Raw genomic sequence first — 17,372 nt, 5'->3', positions numbered from 1 at the left:
TTTCCACAGCCCTTCCCTGCTTCCTCCTTCCCTACACTTTAACACCCAAATTGCACACTGATGAAACAAGGTCATGCAGAATGTACAATTTTACTACTAGTCCAAGGCTTAGATTAATTCTATGACTATTTAAAATCACAAATCCCCTGTAGGAACCTAGAGGAAATCATTACAGTAGGGATGACCAAAATGATGCCAAGACGCACAAAGCAATTCAACCTCTCCTTCTCTAAAGCAGAGATGAAATTCCCTCCAGCATCACCACTGTAATAACATAAAAAAGGAGATGCATAAACCATTCCTACCAAGACATAACTACACCTAGGAGTTGCATTCTTTGAAGAAACAGTATAGATGTCTGTGATATCCTGGACTAGTTTCTATACCTTGATACCTTGTATCATCAGTGAGGAGGGATAAGACAAGTCATCCCACCTCTTTCAGGTATCTGACTTTGAACAGGATTAATTACACTCTGCTTGTGTTGCGCTCTCTGACTACAGAGGAACTTTGAACAATTAGTCTAGACTCAACATCCAATTTGTAGGTCTAGTTAAAGATAGGATCGATTCCATTCTGAGTGAGCTCTAGAAGAAAAACAAGTCCCATAAAAAAAAAAAAAAAAGAGTAGTTTCTGATCATATGAAGTTTTTAATCATGATGTATACATAGCACTGCAAAGCTATGCTTTATCTGAGAATTTACTTTGGGTGCTTAATATTACAATGCTATTGTATTTAAAGAACGTTAAACTAATACAAAGATGGCAAAACAAATGACTTCCTTTATTCAGAAGATCTAATTTAACAGTAAAATACAACTTGAATTAAAACATGGCCATAACAGTGACCCAGTCCTCATTCTAACAAGATTAAAACCTGTAGAAATTGTGCAGAGATTCCAGTGAAACAGTTTGGAGACAGGCACTTTAGAAAAAAATGACATAAAAAGTTTCTGTAAAAATCAGGCATCCTTGAAGTACTATTTTTTGCAACATCAAGAAATGTTTTGAACACAGACATTCTTTTAAGTTTATGAACATGCATCTATAAATTCCAGACTTTTAAAAGGTTACTTAAAACAAAACAAAAAAAAAAAAAACACACACAAAAACCCCACAAAATTATGCTAACAAGTCCACCCAAAAAAGGTAAGTCAATATAACAATGTATCCAGCCTGCTATGACACCAATGTCTGAACTCTCAAAAGTCAAGTGAACTAATAATTCATACATGCACATAAGACAATACAGAGAAAACTGCAAGTCTTTGCTCATGTGGTTAAGAATCAAAGCTGTGCTTCAAAAGCTTAAGAAAACTTAAGTTTTCACTTACTAAAATGAAGCTAATAAGGTTACAGTGAATTTAAAACTAGCAGCTGAAAATAGAACCTGCTTTTAAATATAGTTATCTTTTTTCACCCAAGCAGACTTTTCAAGATTCTTACTGTACTGACAGCAATGTAAACCCGAAGAGTTTCTCTAATTTATATACAAAACATATGAAGCTTCACAGGACAAACTGCATTACTCTAACATCTGGCCATATAACAAAACAAGCGTTAGCATGTCCAACAAACGTGTTATGGAAGAGATTTGAGACAAACTGTCTTCTGTGATTAGTGACAGCAGTGAAAAACTGATCCATTAGATCTTCACAACAATCCATCCTTTAATTGAAGCTCTTCATTAACATTGTGTAATAGTAAATCACAAAATAAGATACAAGATTACATTTGTAGGAAAGAATTAAAATGAACTTTTTTTAATTGACATAAGACAGCAGTTTATTTTTAAAAATGTTCAAGACAGCTGCAATGTGCCAAATGTATTACCTAATTATTTTGTTTGAAGACAACAATAATGGCACATCTAATTCAAACACCATTATTTTCCACAAAGCTAAGCTTCCAAAATCTGGAGTCTGGAAGTATTAAGTTGAAAAATGAAAAGTGGGCTGATACACTCGTGTTAACAGAAATGGGCTTGGTACTATTGAATTCAAGGTGGTCAGGACTGTGGATTCAAAAGTGAAACTTGGCAAAGAGGCAAGTAATTAGACTAGCAGTACTAGGACAGATCAAAGGTCCACTTATCCCTGTTGTCCTCCGTTATTAACCAATGGTGGACGCTTAAGGAAGGGCATAAGAACAGCATGAGAAGCAATGCAAATTTCTATTGTAACAGCCTTCGGCAATTAGAGGCTTGGCAATTTCCTGAGCAACAGTGCTGTTTTCAAGTTTAATAACCCTCAGCAGACTTTTCTTCCCAGAGTTTGCTGAATTGCTTTTTGAATCTATGCTAGCTCTCAACATCTAAAACACCTTGTGGCAAGGAATAAAAGCCATGCACAATAAAAGTATAATTAAGTCAAAGCGTAAGAGAAAGGAATACAACTAACTCCAAATCGGTATTCTATGAAGGCTAACTTATGATTCAAGCATGTTAAGTAGAAGATAGGCTTTGTGTTAGTCTTCCATTTAGAGCACGGTTGTACAACTTGATCTTGCAACCATAGAAATCTTTGTTGGAAGGCACATCTGGAGGTCTCCAACCCAAACATGCCCCTGAAAGCAGGACTACTGTTAACACTAGATCACATTGACATGGCTCTGTCTAGCTGAGTCTTGAAAGCGGCCAAGAATGGAGATTTCATGACCTCCCATGGCAGCTGCTCAGTTCTGCACTTACCTTGAAATGAAGAGGGTTACTTTTCTTTTTTATACACATCTCGTCTGTCTGACAGAAATCATTGTAGAGCAGCTACTCTTAGGATCTAACTTGAGGCACCTAATCAAGGAAGTGGATCACCATAGGCTTCTTATATACTCAGTGAAAAGGGATCTTTAAAGAAGGCAAATCAGAGCAGCAGCTGAACTGAAAGGTTATCTGCCCCCTTTGGAAGGCATCTTACTATCTCTCTCACTGTGCAGAGAGGCTAGACAGATTAAGTACCGATGTCAGTAGGCCAGAGATTAAAAAAAAGACCTCCCCCCACTTCCCATAAGACAAGTATAATTGCATGAATGGAAATGGGGTTCTTTGGGGTTGGTTTTGTTTTGTTAAGATCATACAATTGGTATCTATCAAAAATCAAGCAAGTTGTTCCCTAAGGAGCAGAATTAGGAAGAATCTTGAGAAGAAGGCCTTCGCTTTCTCATCTCCCACTGTGGCAAGTCCTGTTTCCCTGTCATGTCACAGCCACGGACAACAGACTTCTCCTTCTGTACTACGTCAAAGTGACTTATGCAGTGCAAGCGCTGACTGGTCAACCAGCACATGCATATCGATGTAGCAGCAAATGGCTCTCCACAGATATAATGACTGAGTTTTTCCTTTTTTCATTTGAAGATAGCACTAATTAGCAGTTCCTGGCTAAGCACAACACTGAAGTTAACAATATGACAGTGATAACAATCATTGAAGTTAAAAAATGACTCATAATGACTGCTTTAAGTTATCCCTATGGCAGTTCTTCTAGAATAGACTTGCACAGGGAACTTTTCTAATAACCAGGAAGTTACCAAAAACAGTTTCAGAAGAGTAGTACGTGTTAAACTTTGCACATAACATTGTGCATTGTACACATGTTAAAAAAACCTTTTAGATATGTATCAAGAACTTTTGGGGGGGGAGAGAGGGGGAACACACCTGCAAAGATACCCTCTTCTAAATCCCAAAGTTTCCTACTGTGACCAACTCAAACGCGCAAGCACACAAAATCCGCAACAGTGACTAACTTGCTGCTGTTGCTTAACCAGCTCATTTCACACTGCTCAGCTTCCTCTCATAGTTGCAATATATTCATTCTGTCCACCTGCATCTCTAATTTTATTTTTATAATGTAATCGGGAAGATGCAGGCAGAGCCTCTTCTATTATGTGCTCTCATATTTCTCTGAACAACAAAGCTTTTATCCATCACTACATTTCATAATTGTCTTTAATACATCATTACATTTCATTAGCCCCCAGAGAGTCCATAAGAGCAAGAGCAAAACTTGAATTCGAGACATAGTCCCAGAGCCCATTTAGAAACTGCCCCTCAAAAAACACAGTGTCCTGACTGTCTCTAATTGGACAGAAGTTTTCCAGGTCTTCCCCATTACAAAGTTGGCTATGCAAAAATAAATGAAGTCGAAATTATGAGTTGTAACTACATTTATCAGGCAGGATGCTGTTAAAGTTAGCGAGGATACAGGTAAACTGAAAAACTGCAGAAAGACTTTACACCTCAAGCAATTAGGCAATAAAATGGCAGATGTTCAGCGTAGATAAATGCAAAGGGAGCACACTCAAGGAAAGATGTTCTAACCTCACATTAAATTGATGGTCTTCAAACAGACCATTACAACTCTCCGTCAAAACATCAGCTCATTACTCAATCAAAATTGAAATGAAAATGAAATGAGCAAGTCAAGTGCTTGGGATGACTAGAAAAGGAATAAAGAATAACATAGAACAGTATTATGCCCCTCTATATATTCACAGTTCACTCACACCTGTAGTACAGGGTACCATTTTGGTCTCCTCATCTCAAAAAGAATTTCCTGGCAGTAGAACCCAGGAAAGGTTCAGAGAAAGGCAAGTAGGATGATCAAAGGTGTGAAACAGCTTTCACATAAGTAATGATCAAGTAAGCTAGAACTTTTTAGTACAGAAAACTTGGAAGTATGGCAGAAGCCTGCAAACTTGTAAGTAGCATAGAAAAGTAAACAGGACATCATCTCTTCTGTCTTAAGAAGACCAAATATAAAAAGCTGGTGGCAGGTTCAAATGCTAAGAGATACATATGTGGGCAAAGAGGGAGTAATTAACCCATGGTACCATATTTACTTTGGAAGTCATGTGGAAGTTATTTCCTGTCAATTCTCCAAATGATCTAGTGATACAATTCACAAAAAAACTTACTTTTCAATAATAAATTCACAGTTTTTTTAAAAAAAAAAGAAAAGAAAAGAAAAGAAAAAAGTAAATGGTCCTGAAAGTTTCCTACACATCTAACCTTTTCTCCTCAGCTCCACCTTTAGGGATCTCCTTTATCAAGCAACTGCTGTTGGTTAGCATTTAAACATCCACAGAAATATTTGTGTCATTCTTGAATTTTTAATACTTCGATAGAGTGATTTCAATTAAGTGTGTGTGTGTTTTGTGTTATTTCTAGAAAGCCCATCCACTAGACTCTTTCTTTCTGTTCAAACATTAATTTTTTTCTTAACTACACATAGCCAAGCATCAATTTAAACAGAATGCACCGACTTCCAACAGACTTCATCACCACACACATTGGAACAGTGTATACCAAACACCATGGGGCTAATGAATATGGCTCATCTTTTATTACTACCCAAGTCGACGTGTTTTTACTATCTTCTCTTACAGGAGGCATGTAAATCTTGTCAGACAAAATACATGCTATAGGACAAGTAATAAAATACCACTGAAATAGCCACTGAAAGCAGGGTTAAATGCAAGTATGAGATTGTTTCAGCTTCCAGCATAAAACTGTCAAGAAATGATGCACATATCAAGTTTCTGGGAAGAGAAAAAACCAACACTGCAACACGAACATACCTGCACTTAGAGCAACAATTTAAAGTTCCTTTACATGTAACATGGGAATAGGCTGTTAAAGGCACAGTAAATACTGTCTTTCTTATTTGATTATTTCAAGATTTCTATTCCTCAAGCACACAAGGAAACTAAACCTAAGCACGTCTTGGCTGAGCAAGCACCCTAACCACAAGGCTGCAAAACAAAGGCACCTTTAACTCCTGCAGTGTAAAGACAGTGGTGAAGTCCCACTGATTCCAAAAGAAAGGCCGTAAAAGACCTACTTTCTCGGGAGAGCGCTCCAAGCTGTGGATTTTGAGTGGAAAGAGGCGTCCTTCACAATTTCCCCCAGAGAAATCTGAATATGCTGCTCCCATCCTGAAGAAGGGCAAAGTTTATAATAGTTTCCTGTTCTCCAAATTACCCTACTGATCAGCTAAACACTTACTCTTACTTTTTTTTAATTCTGAATCTTTCAACTCTTTGTAAGCATAATATAAATCAGGAATGAGGATGCCACACTGGAGACTAGATACATCAGATACTGAGCTCTTAATGTTCCTCCAGTTAGCTTTCAGGTTTTTGGGGAAATCTAGTTCTCCATCTGAGTATCCCTCTCCAAAGAGTTTTCAAAAGTTGAATTTTACAGGAAGCATAACTAACAATTCTAAAGTCACTGACTTTGAGGGAAAGGAATTTGTGACCATGAGCATAAGAGCCATGTCGCAAGACCATTCTACAAAAGAGTTGAAGTTATTTACGTAATCGGAAGAAACGGCATTATCTCCAGAAAGCCTGCATGAACTCTGCGCTACTGATGGAGGAAATATTATGGTCATCTGTATCTTCCTACACAGGAACCTTGTTCTTATCACAACTAGATGGACTAAGAGAATTCTTTGTCTAAATATACTTCAAATATAAGCATACGCCACTGTTGGAATTCTTAACTGGTCCATTTCAAAACATCTGATGCATTCCTACATTGACATGGATGACTGTGTAAACATGACCTCCAATAAAGAGGAGAAACAAAAAAAACAATGCCTTTGCCACACAATTCATTTTAAACAAAAATCAGAGTTTTTCTCCTAACCTAATGACAACATAAGATACTTTATTAAGATTACTTTCTATGTATCTTTGTGGAATTATCTCCAAATGTTAAGAGATATCAGAAATGAACGGCAACTATACTCAAATACTTCAAAAGACTAAATTAATCAAAGCAACGCATTATTTCATCAGTCACAGGAATATAACACACAATATTTTCATTAATGCTGTGTTTACTAGAGCTTATATAGTATAAGCATAATATTAAGCTAGACTGCACAATCTGGGAGACATTTTAAGTATGTGAAAGCAGAATTACATGTATTCCAACAGTGCAAACAATACTAAATTTTATATGCGACACATCCTTCTTTCATTTCAGTATTCCCCCCCCCCCCCAAAAAAAATTCTATCCACTACAGAATGGACTAAGCCAAGGAAACCAGAAGATTCATATATTAAATGCTGTTCTTGGTTGCTGGAGTGGTTAACACTCCAGTCTACAATCCTTTTAATTCTCTTAACATTTCTCATTACAGTGTTTACTCATTTTGTTACAAATTACTTTGTAAGAAATAGACAGGCAACTGAATGAAAAGTCAGAGAAACTCAATAAATAGACAATCGAAATTTGTTTTAACTAGGAGCAGGATTCAGAGAACTGAAGTGTTACAGAAAAGAGATAGCAAAAAATATTAATCATAACAGAGTAATTAAAATGCTAAGAACAATAAAGTATTTCCTAAATCCAACCAATTTTCAATGACAGGTCACCACTTAGTTGAGCTCCTTCAAAAATCCAGGCCTGAACTGTCATCTAGAGATAATAAAAAGCTGATCTGAACTACAAAAAAAACAAGTCTTGCCATTGGACATAAAAGAATACTCCTTTATCAGGAAGCAGCAATCCAAAAACTATAGATTTATACAAGGATTACTATCTGCTTTTCACCCCCCAAAAAAGAAAAAACACTCCAAAACAAAAGAACACCCAAAAAACAAAAGCAGCACACTAGAGCAAAGCTATTCTTAGCTCTGTATTTAAATGCACACATTGACTTAGGAACGTGTCTGGGTCTCCTCACATGTGGAGTCAGAAATGAAGACAGAGCAACAATAAAGCTTTGCTGGTTTTCTGCTGTCAATGCAAAGGATCCATTTTCTAGGAATAAATCAAGCTACGCAAGCAAAAAAACAGTGCTTTTAAAACCAGAACAACAGAAAAAACCTGAAGCAAGAAAACCAAACCAACCCAGTATCAGTCCATGCTAGTTACAGAACCCAGACTCACTTGACAACTTGAACCATCCGTAATCTGCTAACACTCAGTACTGCCATATCTGAACAAGGAGTCAATTGAGGGAGGTCAGTGCCTCTCTCCATCCACCCCCCCACTAACCCCTGTATCTCCCAGCTGATCTGAACTTGCTCCAAGGTAGGAGTCAGCCTCTGAGAAGCTGCACTTCATGGTGGAGGCTGCAAAGTACGGTATCACTAGAGCTGCTGCACCCAATGGCTTCTGACCTGGTGGAGGGCAGAGCCCCGCATCTCACTGCCTCCACTCTCCTCCAGAGGCCAGGAGGCTTGCTGAGCGGGGACGCACAGCTGCTTCACTCCACTCTCCCGCTTTGTTATAAGAAGGGCACAGAGGGGAATACATGCTACTTCCAGCTCTTTCCCTTCTCCGCTGCTGGGAGAGTGGTGATACACCCAGGAATGCCACAGCCCAGGCGACAGCACAAGGGAGGCAAAAGTGTGGAACGGCAGAAACGGGTCTAGGCTATGTTATACAATACTAATGCAACACTCCCCTCTGTAAGTACCACTTCACTGTCAGCACATAATTTTGTTATTGCATACATACAGAACCAGGAGAACGCTGTGAATCACGGTATCAACCACAGCTCTCCCAGAGTACCTACACAGCCTTCTGCATCTATTCCAAATCACAGACACATTTAAAATAAACAGCTTGCAAATCTGAAAGGTTTAAAAAAAAAAAAAAAAAAAAAAAAAAGGTATCTTAATAGATGATGTGTTCAGGACTCTTCTCCACTGCAGATTTACAACTTGACCTATCACATATTCTGCTTCTGTTATTAAGATTTTTAACTGCTACAATGAGCTCAACGAGTTCACTTATAAATCTGTCTGCCTAAATGCACAAGCAGAAAGTCTTGAGAAACACTGTTCCATGTCTTTTAGGGTTTGCCTTTTTATCTATACACAAGTATAGTATTTGCATAAAATAGAGAGGGTCCACATGGGTCCAAAAATAAAAAGGTAGGTAAGTTTCATCTCATACAAATTGTGGATTGTGTGTTCATAACAAAAATGCCAACAACAAATTGGATGGTCATGTCTCTATGGCAGAGAGGAGCTACCCCGCTCCCTGTCTTCTCACAGTTCTTATTCTCTCTTCAGGAACAAAGCTGGCTGCTGAAAAAGGCTAATAGACAAACCCTGCACTCGAAGTCTCCATTACTGCTTTAGTTTGAATCAGGATCCTCTTTTGAAGCAAATCTGATCAGTCACACTTACTGAGCTCTGTTTCACACTGCCATCTGAAAGCACATGCACTGGATTCCTTTTAGATCTAGAAAAACTAAAAAAAAAAAAAAAAAAAAAAGAAAAAACTAAAAAAAAAACCCTAAAAACCACTAAAAAAAACCTACAAAACTAAATCAGAAAGGCATTTGCCCTGAGAGTGCACCTAATGCACTTCAGCCTCCTATTAGCATTCATTCCATGAGACCAGACTACACCTGAAATACAACACAAAACCCAGAAGCATGCATAGCATGGACTTCAAGTCATCAAAGTCAAGGGTTCTAGTCTATAGGTCTGCTCCCATTAGTCCACGCCACTTGCAACACAGACATAGTCAAAGACTACAAGAACCTGGGTCCTCTATTTCTCCCCTGTTCCAAGGACAGTAAATGAAAATAAAGAAGACTAAAACTATCACATAATTTGAAAAAAAAAAAAAAAAAAGTGAATTAAGGCCTGTCTACTACAAAAGCCAATCCATTCCTTATACATGAAATTTGAAACTTTTGTTTCTATATTACAGTAGCAACCACAGCAGGGGAAAACAAGCTACTCAAGTAGTGGCTTTCAGTTTTTTGATCTTGAAGCGTTTGAGAGTAACATCAAAGAACAGATTAAAAAGGACAAATGTATAGGTCAGTTATAGAAGGTCAGAGTCATTACAGACTTCAAAAAAGAAAAGACTATTCACCTCTTGAGACACTTAATTTTGACATAGTCTGAAGGAGATTTTACTGAGATGATAATCTTATAAAGTGAAAAAGAAACATTTGGGAAGAATACGTTATAGCTGGGCTTTGAAAATGCAGTGTAAATAAACGAAGCTTGGTGAAATTCTAAGCCACAAAACTGATTAAACACAAGCCTGGGGAACCATTTATGACCAAAAAAACCTCCAACAGGAACAGCTGCAAACATTTTAAGTTCTCAGTTCCACTGCTTAGAAATACAGCTTTCCAAGATACCACCATCTCTAAGAGCTGAAGACAGGTAAAGAGGAGACTCTGAGCAGCCAAATGCAAAGATACACAAAGTTTTATGTCTAAACTGGGAGATTCGAATATTTGTCTAAGCTTCCGGGTCTGGATCCCAATCCTACATCAGGACGTGACCCAAGCCCACAACCTTGCCCTTACCTCCTCCAAGAAACCTCAGGAGCATGAGCCAGAAGCAACCTACGGCGTGCTCCATCCAGATCTTGGACAATAGGGAATCTAGAACGACTGGTTACAGTGTGAAGTGCACTTGCCACAAAGAAGAGATGAAGCCACAGCATACTAACTCAGTGAGAAGTACAGCTCTAAAGGTTTAGGGATAAGACAGCTCAAACTGAACAGTAATACATAAGCAGGAGTCATGCAGATTTGGGGAATGAATGAAGGGGACCATCCTCAGGGCAAGTACTAGCATAACTTTCTGGTCTACTTCTTCACCAGCAGGAAAACTCATTTTATTGTCTATTTCCTTACTCAAAGATAAATTAAACCTTATTTATCCAATACATCTATTCTATTTCAACCTAGCAAGTCTTTTAAAAGTAAGGAGAATATGCAAGATATTTTAACATTAAAAAAGAAAACCAAACCAATGGCTTGTCTGTCTTGTTTTCCTTTAATTTTTTCAAGGTGCCTGAGCACACACACCAAAGAGAGGAAACAACATTATGGCCTAGTTCAACTTATTTAGTCCAAATCCAGTTTCCTCACTTTGTGGAATACATACATGTACATATACACACCCTCAGCTCACAGAGATATGACAGGCTTTTTTAAATTGACAGGGATGGCACAAGCAGGTTCGTCCTCTACACAAATGGTATTTCCTCTCCATATATGCAATTTACTCTCAACATAATCCTGCAAAAACCACTTTCTCAACTGTTTGTTTGCCCTGTGAGCCTTCCTCACACCTCTGCAATAAGGAGCTCATGTTTCAGTATTCCATTAACAACTAACTCTCTCCCACCCACGTTTGTTAATTCTCATTGTTATGTTAACAAAAGTTGTAACTCCTCCAGGCAATGCTATTTTAAACCATTCACTTTACACTGAAAACACTCAAACAGTTTATATTAATACTATTATACATTTCAGAAAATTTTTATATTTACAGTAAAGTGGTCTTGTTACATCTTTTAGGAGGTATCAGACATTGTATGTATGCATACAATAGGAAACTTTCTTCTAGTTTTCCCAGTTCCAAAAACTTGTGAGGTCATGAAAAATTAAACGGCATTTTCTGCTGGAATTGGTATTCACTAATGCGACTGCAGCAGCAAGTAACAAAGTAAGAGACAACAGGTTTCAATAGCATAAACATGCAGCTGAGAGACAGGAACTCCTAATTTCCAGCTTAGGTCTTCCAGTCAGTTGTCATAACTTGTCCAGGGTCACATTTAACCTATGTTTCAATTTTCCTAAGTGGGGATTTAAAAAACAAAACAACACCCCACACACTACATTCTACTTGCCTTACAGCCATGTTAGAAAGCTAATTAACGTAATAATTAAGTAACATAATAATGCTCTGGTAATGCAACAAGTACTAACAAAACAATCATTACATGTAGGTGAGCCTGATGTCTCAAGTCCTGATGGTATCCTATTACTGCTCTTACACACATTATAACCTATGATAACTAGAACTGTAAGACAACAGTGTTTGTCATAAACCCTTTCATACACTTATAACTTTAAGATGCTTATTGTTGTGGTTGCATTTTCCCCAAAGACGGATGTCCAGAACATTACAGAAAGGTCATCTTTGAAGGTTTGAAGCTGTTCTCCTAGCATTAGCAATTCTGAATACTTTATGGGCGAACTTTATGATTTCGCATTTCCAATTAGCATTATGCAGTTCTTCATACACAAAGTCATATCAAGTTTGAAAAAGATATTCTTAAGATAAAACTTTAGAAGGTTAAAGTGAACTATTAGGCACAAAGGAGAAGAAACTATAAAAATCTAATCCTATACTATGAATGTGTACTGTATCCTATAACTGGATACAGTACATATTGACACACAGGTAGTTAACAGGAACAGAGAGGCTCACCTTCTGAGGACAGACTGTAAGACTCCAAAGAGTCTTTCAATATTCAAATATTGAAAACACAACAGGCAACTTCAAACTAAAGTTTACAAAAAAGACTTGAAAAGTCTGCTTGCCTCCCCCATACAGATGCTGCCCTCTACCTGCGCAGAAACATTTCAAATACCCCTTACCCCTTACTGCCACTACCTGGGGAAGGGTAATACAGCTGCCACTAACAGCCAGACTGCCATTAGCCAGGAACAGAAGTCACCAAAGGGAAGAGCAGCCTCAGCAAGAGCTCCATGCTTGAGAAAGCAGGCCTAGCAAACACCAGCACTCAAGGGAAAGGCAGAAGGGAAGATAACAAAGCCAGGTTTGCAGGACCATACTTCTTCACTGCAACCCCTATTTCTGTGGGTTACAGGCTGGCTTATTAACACAGATGCAGCACCGCAGAAACACATGATGCTTGTTCCAGTCTGGGATTACACCTGAGCTAATAAGCTTCACTGATCAGAGCTGGCTCGCAGCACTCTGGCTCTGGAAGCATGATGCAGACAAATGGAAGTTGGCTCTGGAAAGAGCCAGCATGGGTCTGGGGTTTATTAGCTCAGGCTTTGCACCATGCAAAAGAATATAAACTGGCCCTAGAGGCCAAATAGCTTATTAAAGTGATACTGAGCCTGAGCTAATAAACCCTGACAGATCCAAACTGACTCTGCATGAAGTCAGCTCAGGTGTGTCTACATCTGTGGCACAATTAATCAACAACTGAAATAATCCACTCAAAAACAACTGAGAGTTCACTGACTGAATTAAAAAAAAAAACACTTATTTTTACAGGAAACAAAGGGGTTAACTTCTGCTCAGTTAAAGGGGTTTTGTTCTTTTGAAAGGAACATCAGAAGAGGTTCAAGAAAAGGAGATCTCTGGCTTTTATGACTGTGAGACTAATCTTCCACAGTTAAATCAACTCAGTGCTATCTCACGGTTTTCCCAAGTTACAAAACAGACAACTTCAGTACATTTAGCACTTCCCTTGGCTTGGCAAAAGAGGGTAAAACTGAGAAGATCCAAGCCAAGTGCATTATACCACTGCTGGCGGTGTAAGAGTAGCATCAGAGCAGAGATCAAAAATATTTAATGCAAAGGAAGGCCCAGTATCAGAGACAAAAAATGAGAATGAAAGGTCAAACAAAAAATTCTGCCCCCCCCCCCCTTTAACTCTTTAGCTGCTACTCCAGTCCCTCAACAATGTTAGTGAACCATGGATTTAAATGAGATTCTACACAGCTATCCCATAAAAATCTAATTGCCTGACTTGGTCCTTATGAAGCATCTAAAAACAAAAAGAAGGAATAAAAAAAGAGAAGACAAAAAAGAAAGAACAGTTGGATGATAATGGGAGAATTTGAAAAGACAGAACTTAAAGGAGAGAAAGTAAAGAACACAAAAAGAGAAGTTAAAATGATGTATTGAAATTATCTGGAAAGAAGAGTTATTGGAAGACCAAGAGAAAGCGAATCAAGGCCAGAAAGAGGAAAACTGTTGTGGTTTTTTTTTTTTGTTCAAGATAACAAAAATAAAATTGGCTGACAATAGCAATGTAATTTAAATAGTTTTTGATTTTTGATTTCCTTAAATTATCCCGAGTTCTTTTTACTTCAGTTAGTCTTTTAGCCAATGTAGTTGTTTTTTAATCTCCAGAACTAGCTTCAAAATATTGTCTCAAATAATATAAGCAAAAGGAAATCAGTTTAGCGCTTGTAACTTGTGTCAAGTTAAAAAAAAATGACTAACCTAACACAGCAGCATTTATTTAAAGCTGAAAATGTTAATTTAGAAGACTACCTTAAATGCATGCCTAAATTGTGCAGGGAAATTGTGCAGTTTTGTCTTTATCAGCCTACTATAATACGGTCTTTGCTTCTAAACAGCAGCTCTGTGCAGGTCAAAGGTACTTGACCTTACAGAGAATTAACAAATGTGACTGCTCCCTGTTGTGAAAAATCCCACACAGGGACAAAAACCCCTACGGAAACCCCCCAAGCACAGTATGCATCTTGAAAATGTTGTTTCCTCCAACCCTTTCAGGGACAGAACTCTGTCTTGCTGAACTAAGGTGATGTTCCAAGATCTACACATTCTTGTCGATACCTAAAAAAGTTTCCTGAAGGGGTAGGTCATTCCAGTGACTTCCAGCTCTTCTGTGACCTCATGGCAACATAACTCCAATTTAGCCACTTGCAGTCATCCCCGAATCCTACCTAAGTTTGCACAGACTTTTTTCTGTTTTGCATTAGAAAGGACAGCCTAAGTATGGTAGTACTGATTTGATCAGTGTTATTTTATACAGTTATTTTATGCTTCTAAATATCTCAGTGAGGATAAACACCTCCTCCAATCCCACTTTTTTGGGCTTGCTCCACTTTAAAAAAAAACAAAAGAAAAAACAGCCTAAGCATGGGACTATCACATAGGCTGCTAATGAAAGGACAGTGTGTGCGCACAGCAATTCCTTGCTCCCCACCTTTGCTCCTCTGGCAGGTACTTTACCCCATTAAGCTCCTCTGTTCAAAAAATTGCTTTTTGCATAGTGGTCACCTACATACACCTGAATGAAATCCTGCAAAGTTTTCTCCCAAAATGCCACTGTTGTGCCAAGAATAAACACAAGAAGCCTCTGCTGCTCATCCATCCTTTAGCAAAGCCGAAGGTTAGAAAGCAGAGATTCAGGACTAAAAAAATCCAAGCCTTGCAACCGCTGTGCACCGCGATGCCGTGGGAGAACAGCTCAAACAAGCTGTTTGGCTACACCAGAGCATCAGCGCGGCGCACGTAGGACGCGCAGCTCCGCAGACGCCCCTTTGCCCACTGCAGGTATGGGGATTTACGGCCAGGCCCTGTGCGGGGCTGGTCCCCGCAGGGCCCCCGCCGCTGCCCGCCCCGTCCCACGGCTACTCACGTTTGATGCACCTCTGGGAGCCCGTGGCCTTGCTCCAGCCGTGGCAGCACTGCCCCCCGCAGACATTGGCCCTGAGGGAACAGCAAGGAGAGGCAAGGGTCCAGCGCGGCCCCGCACGGCCGGCGCAGCACCCTGCCCCAGCCCCAGCCCCAGCCCCAGCCCCTGCCCCAGCCCCAGCCCCAGCCCCAGCCCCAGCCCCTGCCCCAGCCCCAGCCCCTGCCCCAGCCCCTGCCCCAGCCCCTGCCCCTGCCCCAGCCCCTGCCCCAGCCCCTGCCCCAGCCCCAGCCCCTGCCCCTGCCCCAGCCCCTGCCCCTGCCCCTGCCCCAGCCCCTGCCCCTGCCCCTGCCCCTGCCCCTGCCCCAGCCCCTGCCCCTGCCCCAGCCCCTGCCCCTGCCCGGCCGGGCGGCGGGGCGGGCGTTGGGCCGGCGAGGGAAAAGGCGGGAAGAATTAAACGTGGCGACGCGCGTTCAAGCGAGCTCCTCGCGCACCAGCGGCGCTAACGGCCGTTTAACGCCCGCGGGGGGGGGGGCACCCTAAGCGCTGATTTGGGGGGGGACCGCCAGAGCCCAGCCGGCGCCTCGCCCGCAGGACCGGGGCGGAGGACGAGCCCCCGAGGCGGCGGGGAGCCGGCGCTGAGGGGGGCCCGGCCGCGGCGGGGCAGCCCGCCCCAGCCCCGGGCGGCGAAGGCGGTTGCGGCCGCGAGGAAGCGGGGAACCGCGGGCAGGTACCGCCGCGCCGCCGCCCTGCCCCGCCGCGGCGAAGGGCGTGGCGGCCCCCGGTGCCCCGGGCGGCGGCGCTGCCGGCTCCCCCGCCCCGCCGCGGGGAGGCAGCGGGGCCGCGGCGGGCGGAGGGGGCGCCTTACCCCGGCAGCGGCGGCAGCTGGTGCTTCTGGCGGAGCGGCAGGCCGGCGCTGCTGTTGCCGTGGGGGCCCGGCGGCGGCTTGGGCCGCGGGCCGAAGCGGGCCGGCTTGGCGAAGGCGGCGGCGTGAGCGGCGGAGTTGGGGTGGACCTGCCCGGCGGGTCCCAGGCGGAGCTGCACGCCCGAGGCGCCCGGCTTGCTCATCCGCCGGCTCCGCTCCAGGGTGCCGCCGCCGCCGGCGCTGCTGCTGCTGTAGCGCGTGTTGAGCTGTACGTTAAACGTGCGCGGCTGCTGCCCCCCGAGGAGGGTCGGGCGCTGATGCCGGCTGCTGGACGAGCCCGCCTGGCCGGGGTGCAGGACGTATGTGATCCTCCGCAGCCTGCCCTTTTCGGAAGCAGCGAGCGCCGGTGACCAGAGCGCACAGGCACAGAGGAAAAAGCCCCATCTGATCCAAGCCATTTCCATAGCCGGAGCCCCTGCAGCCAGCAAAGCTTCGCGGACCCCCGGTGCAAGGATTTCCTCTCCTCCAAAGTATGTGTGTGTGCAACTCCCGTCCCTTGCACGCCACGCCGCACCGCTCCCGGGGTGCAGATCCTTCCTCCTCTCGCTTCCCCCCAACCTTCTCCGGGGGGGAGAAAAAAAAGCCTCCGATCCCTCCCCACGCGCCCCCCAAACTGTTAAAAAGTTCAGCAAACAAGTTGCCCCGTGGAGCAGGAAAACACTGTTAGAAGAAAGGAAGCGGTGGGTGCGAGCGGAGCTCCGAGCCGGACTGCAAAGGGAGGAGCAGCAGCAGCAGGGGAAGGGTGTTTTCTGGAGGGGGGTGGTCGCAATAAGGAGCAGATGTTTCGGTTGCTGGAGCCGCCAGTGGCCCGCGTGCGCGTGTAAGAAACAGCCTTTGAGCCGGTTCGCGCTGAAAAAGTCCTTTAAGAGTTTCTGGGCGCCCGAGCGCGGGTGCCCGCCCGCCTGCCGGCGCGCGCGGGGAGGGGGCGCGCGCCCCGCGCCGCCCGTGTGGGGCCGCCGTGACGTCACGCGGCGCTCCCGGGCCGGCGGCGCCGCGGCCGGGGGGGCCGCGGGGCCGGCGGCGGCGGCGGGACCCTGCGGCGGGTCGGTGTGCAGCTGCCGCCGGGGCCGGGGGCGCCCCGCGCTGCTGGCGCGCCTCCGAAATCCGGTTTGCTAGCTTACGACCGCGCTGCTTATTACACAGGCGGCGAAACTATTTAATAAAGTTCGGGTAACAGTGTTTGTGCTATGGGGGAGCGCTGCTGTCCTATTTTAATAGGTCTGAGGGGCTCGAAAAATAAAAATCAAATTCGCTAGTCTGTCTGCCTGTGTCTGTGAGGCCCCGTGCAACAGCTTGAG

The 17,372-nt window shown here is 42.9% G+C and overlaps 1 protein-coding gene across 4 annotated transcripts in view; it reads right to left on the bottom strand.

Annotated features, from left to right (window-relative positions):
- LTBP1 (latent transforming growth factor beta binding protein 1) overlaps positions 1-17,018 on the bottom strand; it is a 209,614-nt gene extending 192,596 nt beyond the window's left edge. For 3 of the 4 annotated variants that reach the window (XM_064509469.1, XM_064509470.1, XM_064509472.1), the window contains exons 1-2: positions 16,018-17,018; positions 15,156-15,226 (exon numbers count right to left, since the gene is read on the bottom strand). In XM_064509469.1, coding sequence (XP_064365539.1) covers positions 15,156-15,226; positions 16,018-16,478 — 532 coding nt within the window. In that variant the 5' untranslated portion in view covers positions 16,479-17,018. The remainder of the gene's footprint in view (positions 1-15,155; positions 15,227-16,017) is intronic. The other variant, XM_064509471.1, reaches the window with a different exon arrangement.
- Between the last annotated feature and the right edge of the window lie 354 nt (positions 17,019-17,372).

The sequence above is a fragment of the Dromaius novaehollandiae genome, chromosome 3 (assembly GCF_036370855.1).
Source record: "Dromaius novaehollandiae isolate bDroNov1 chromosome 3, bDroNov1.hap1, whole genome shotgun sequence".
In the NCBI taxonomy this organism is placed as follows: domain Eukaryota; kingdom Metazoa; phylum Chordata; class Aves; order Casuariiformes; family Dromaiidae; genus Dromaius; species Dromaius novaehollandiae.
This window is presented reverse-complemented; position numbering and strand designations above follow the sequence as displayed.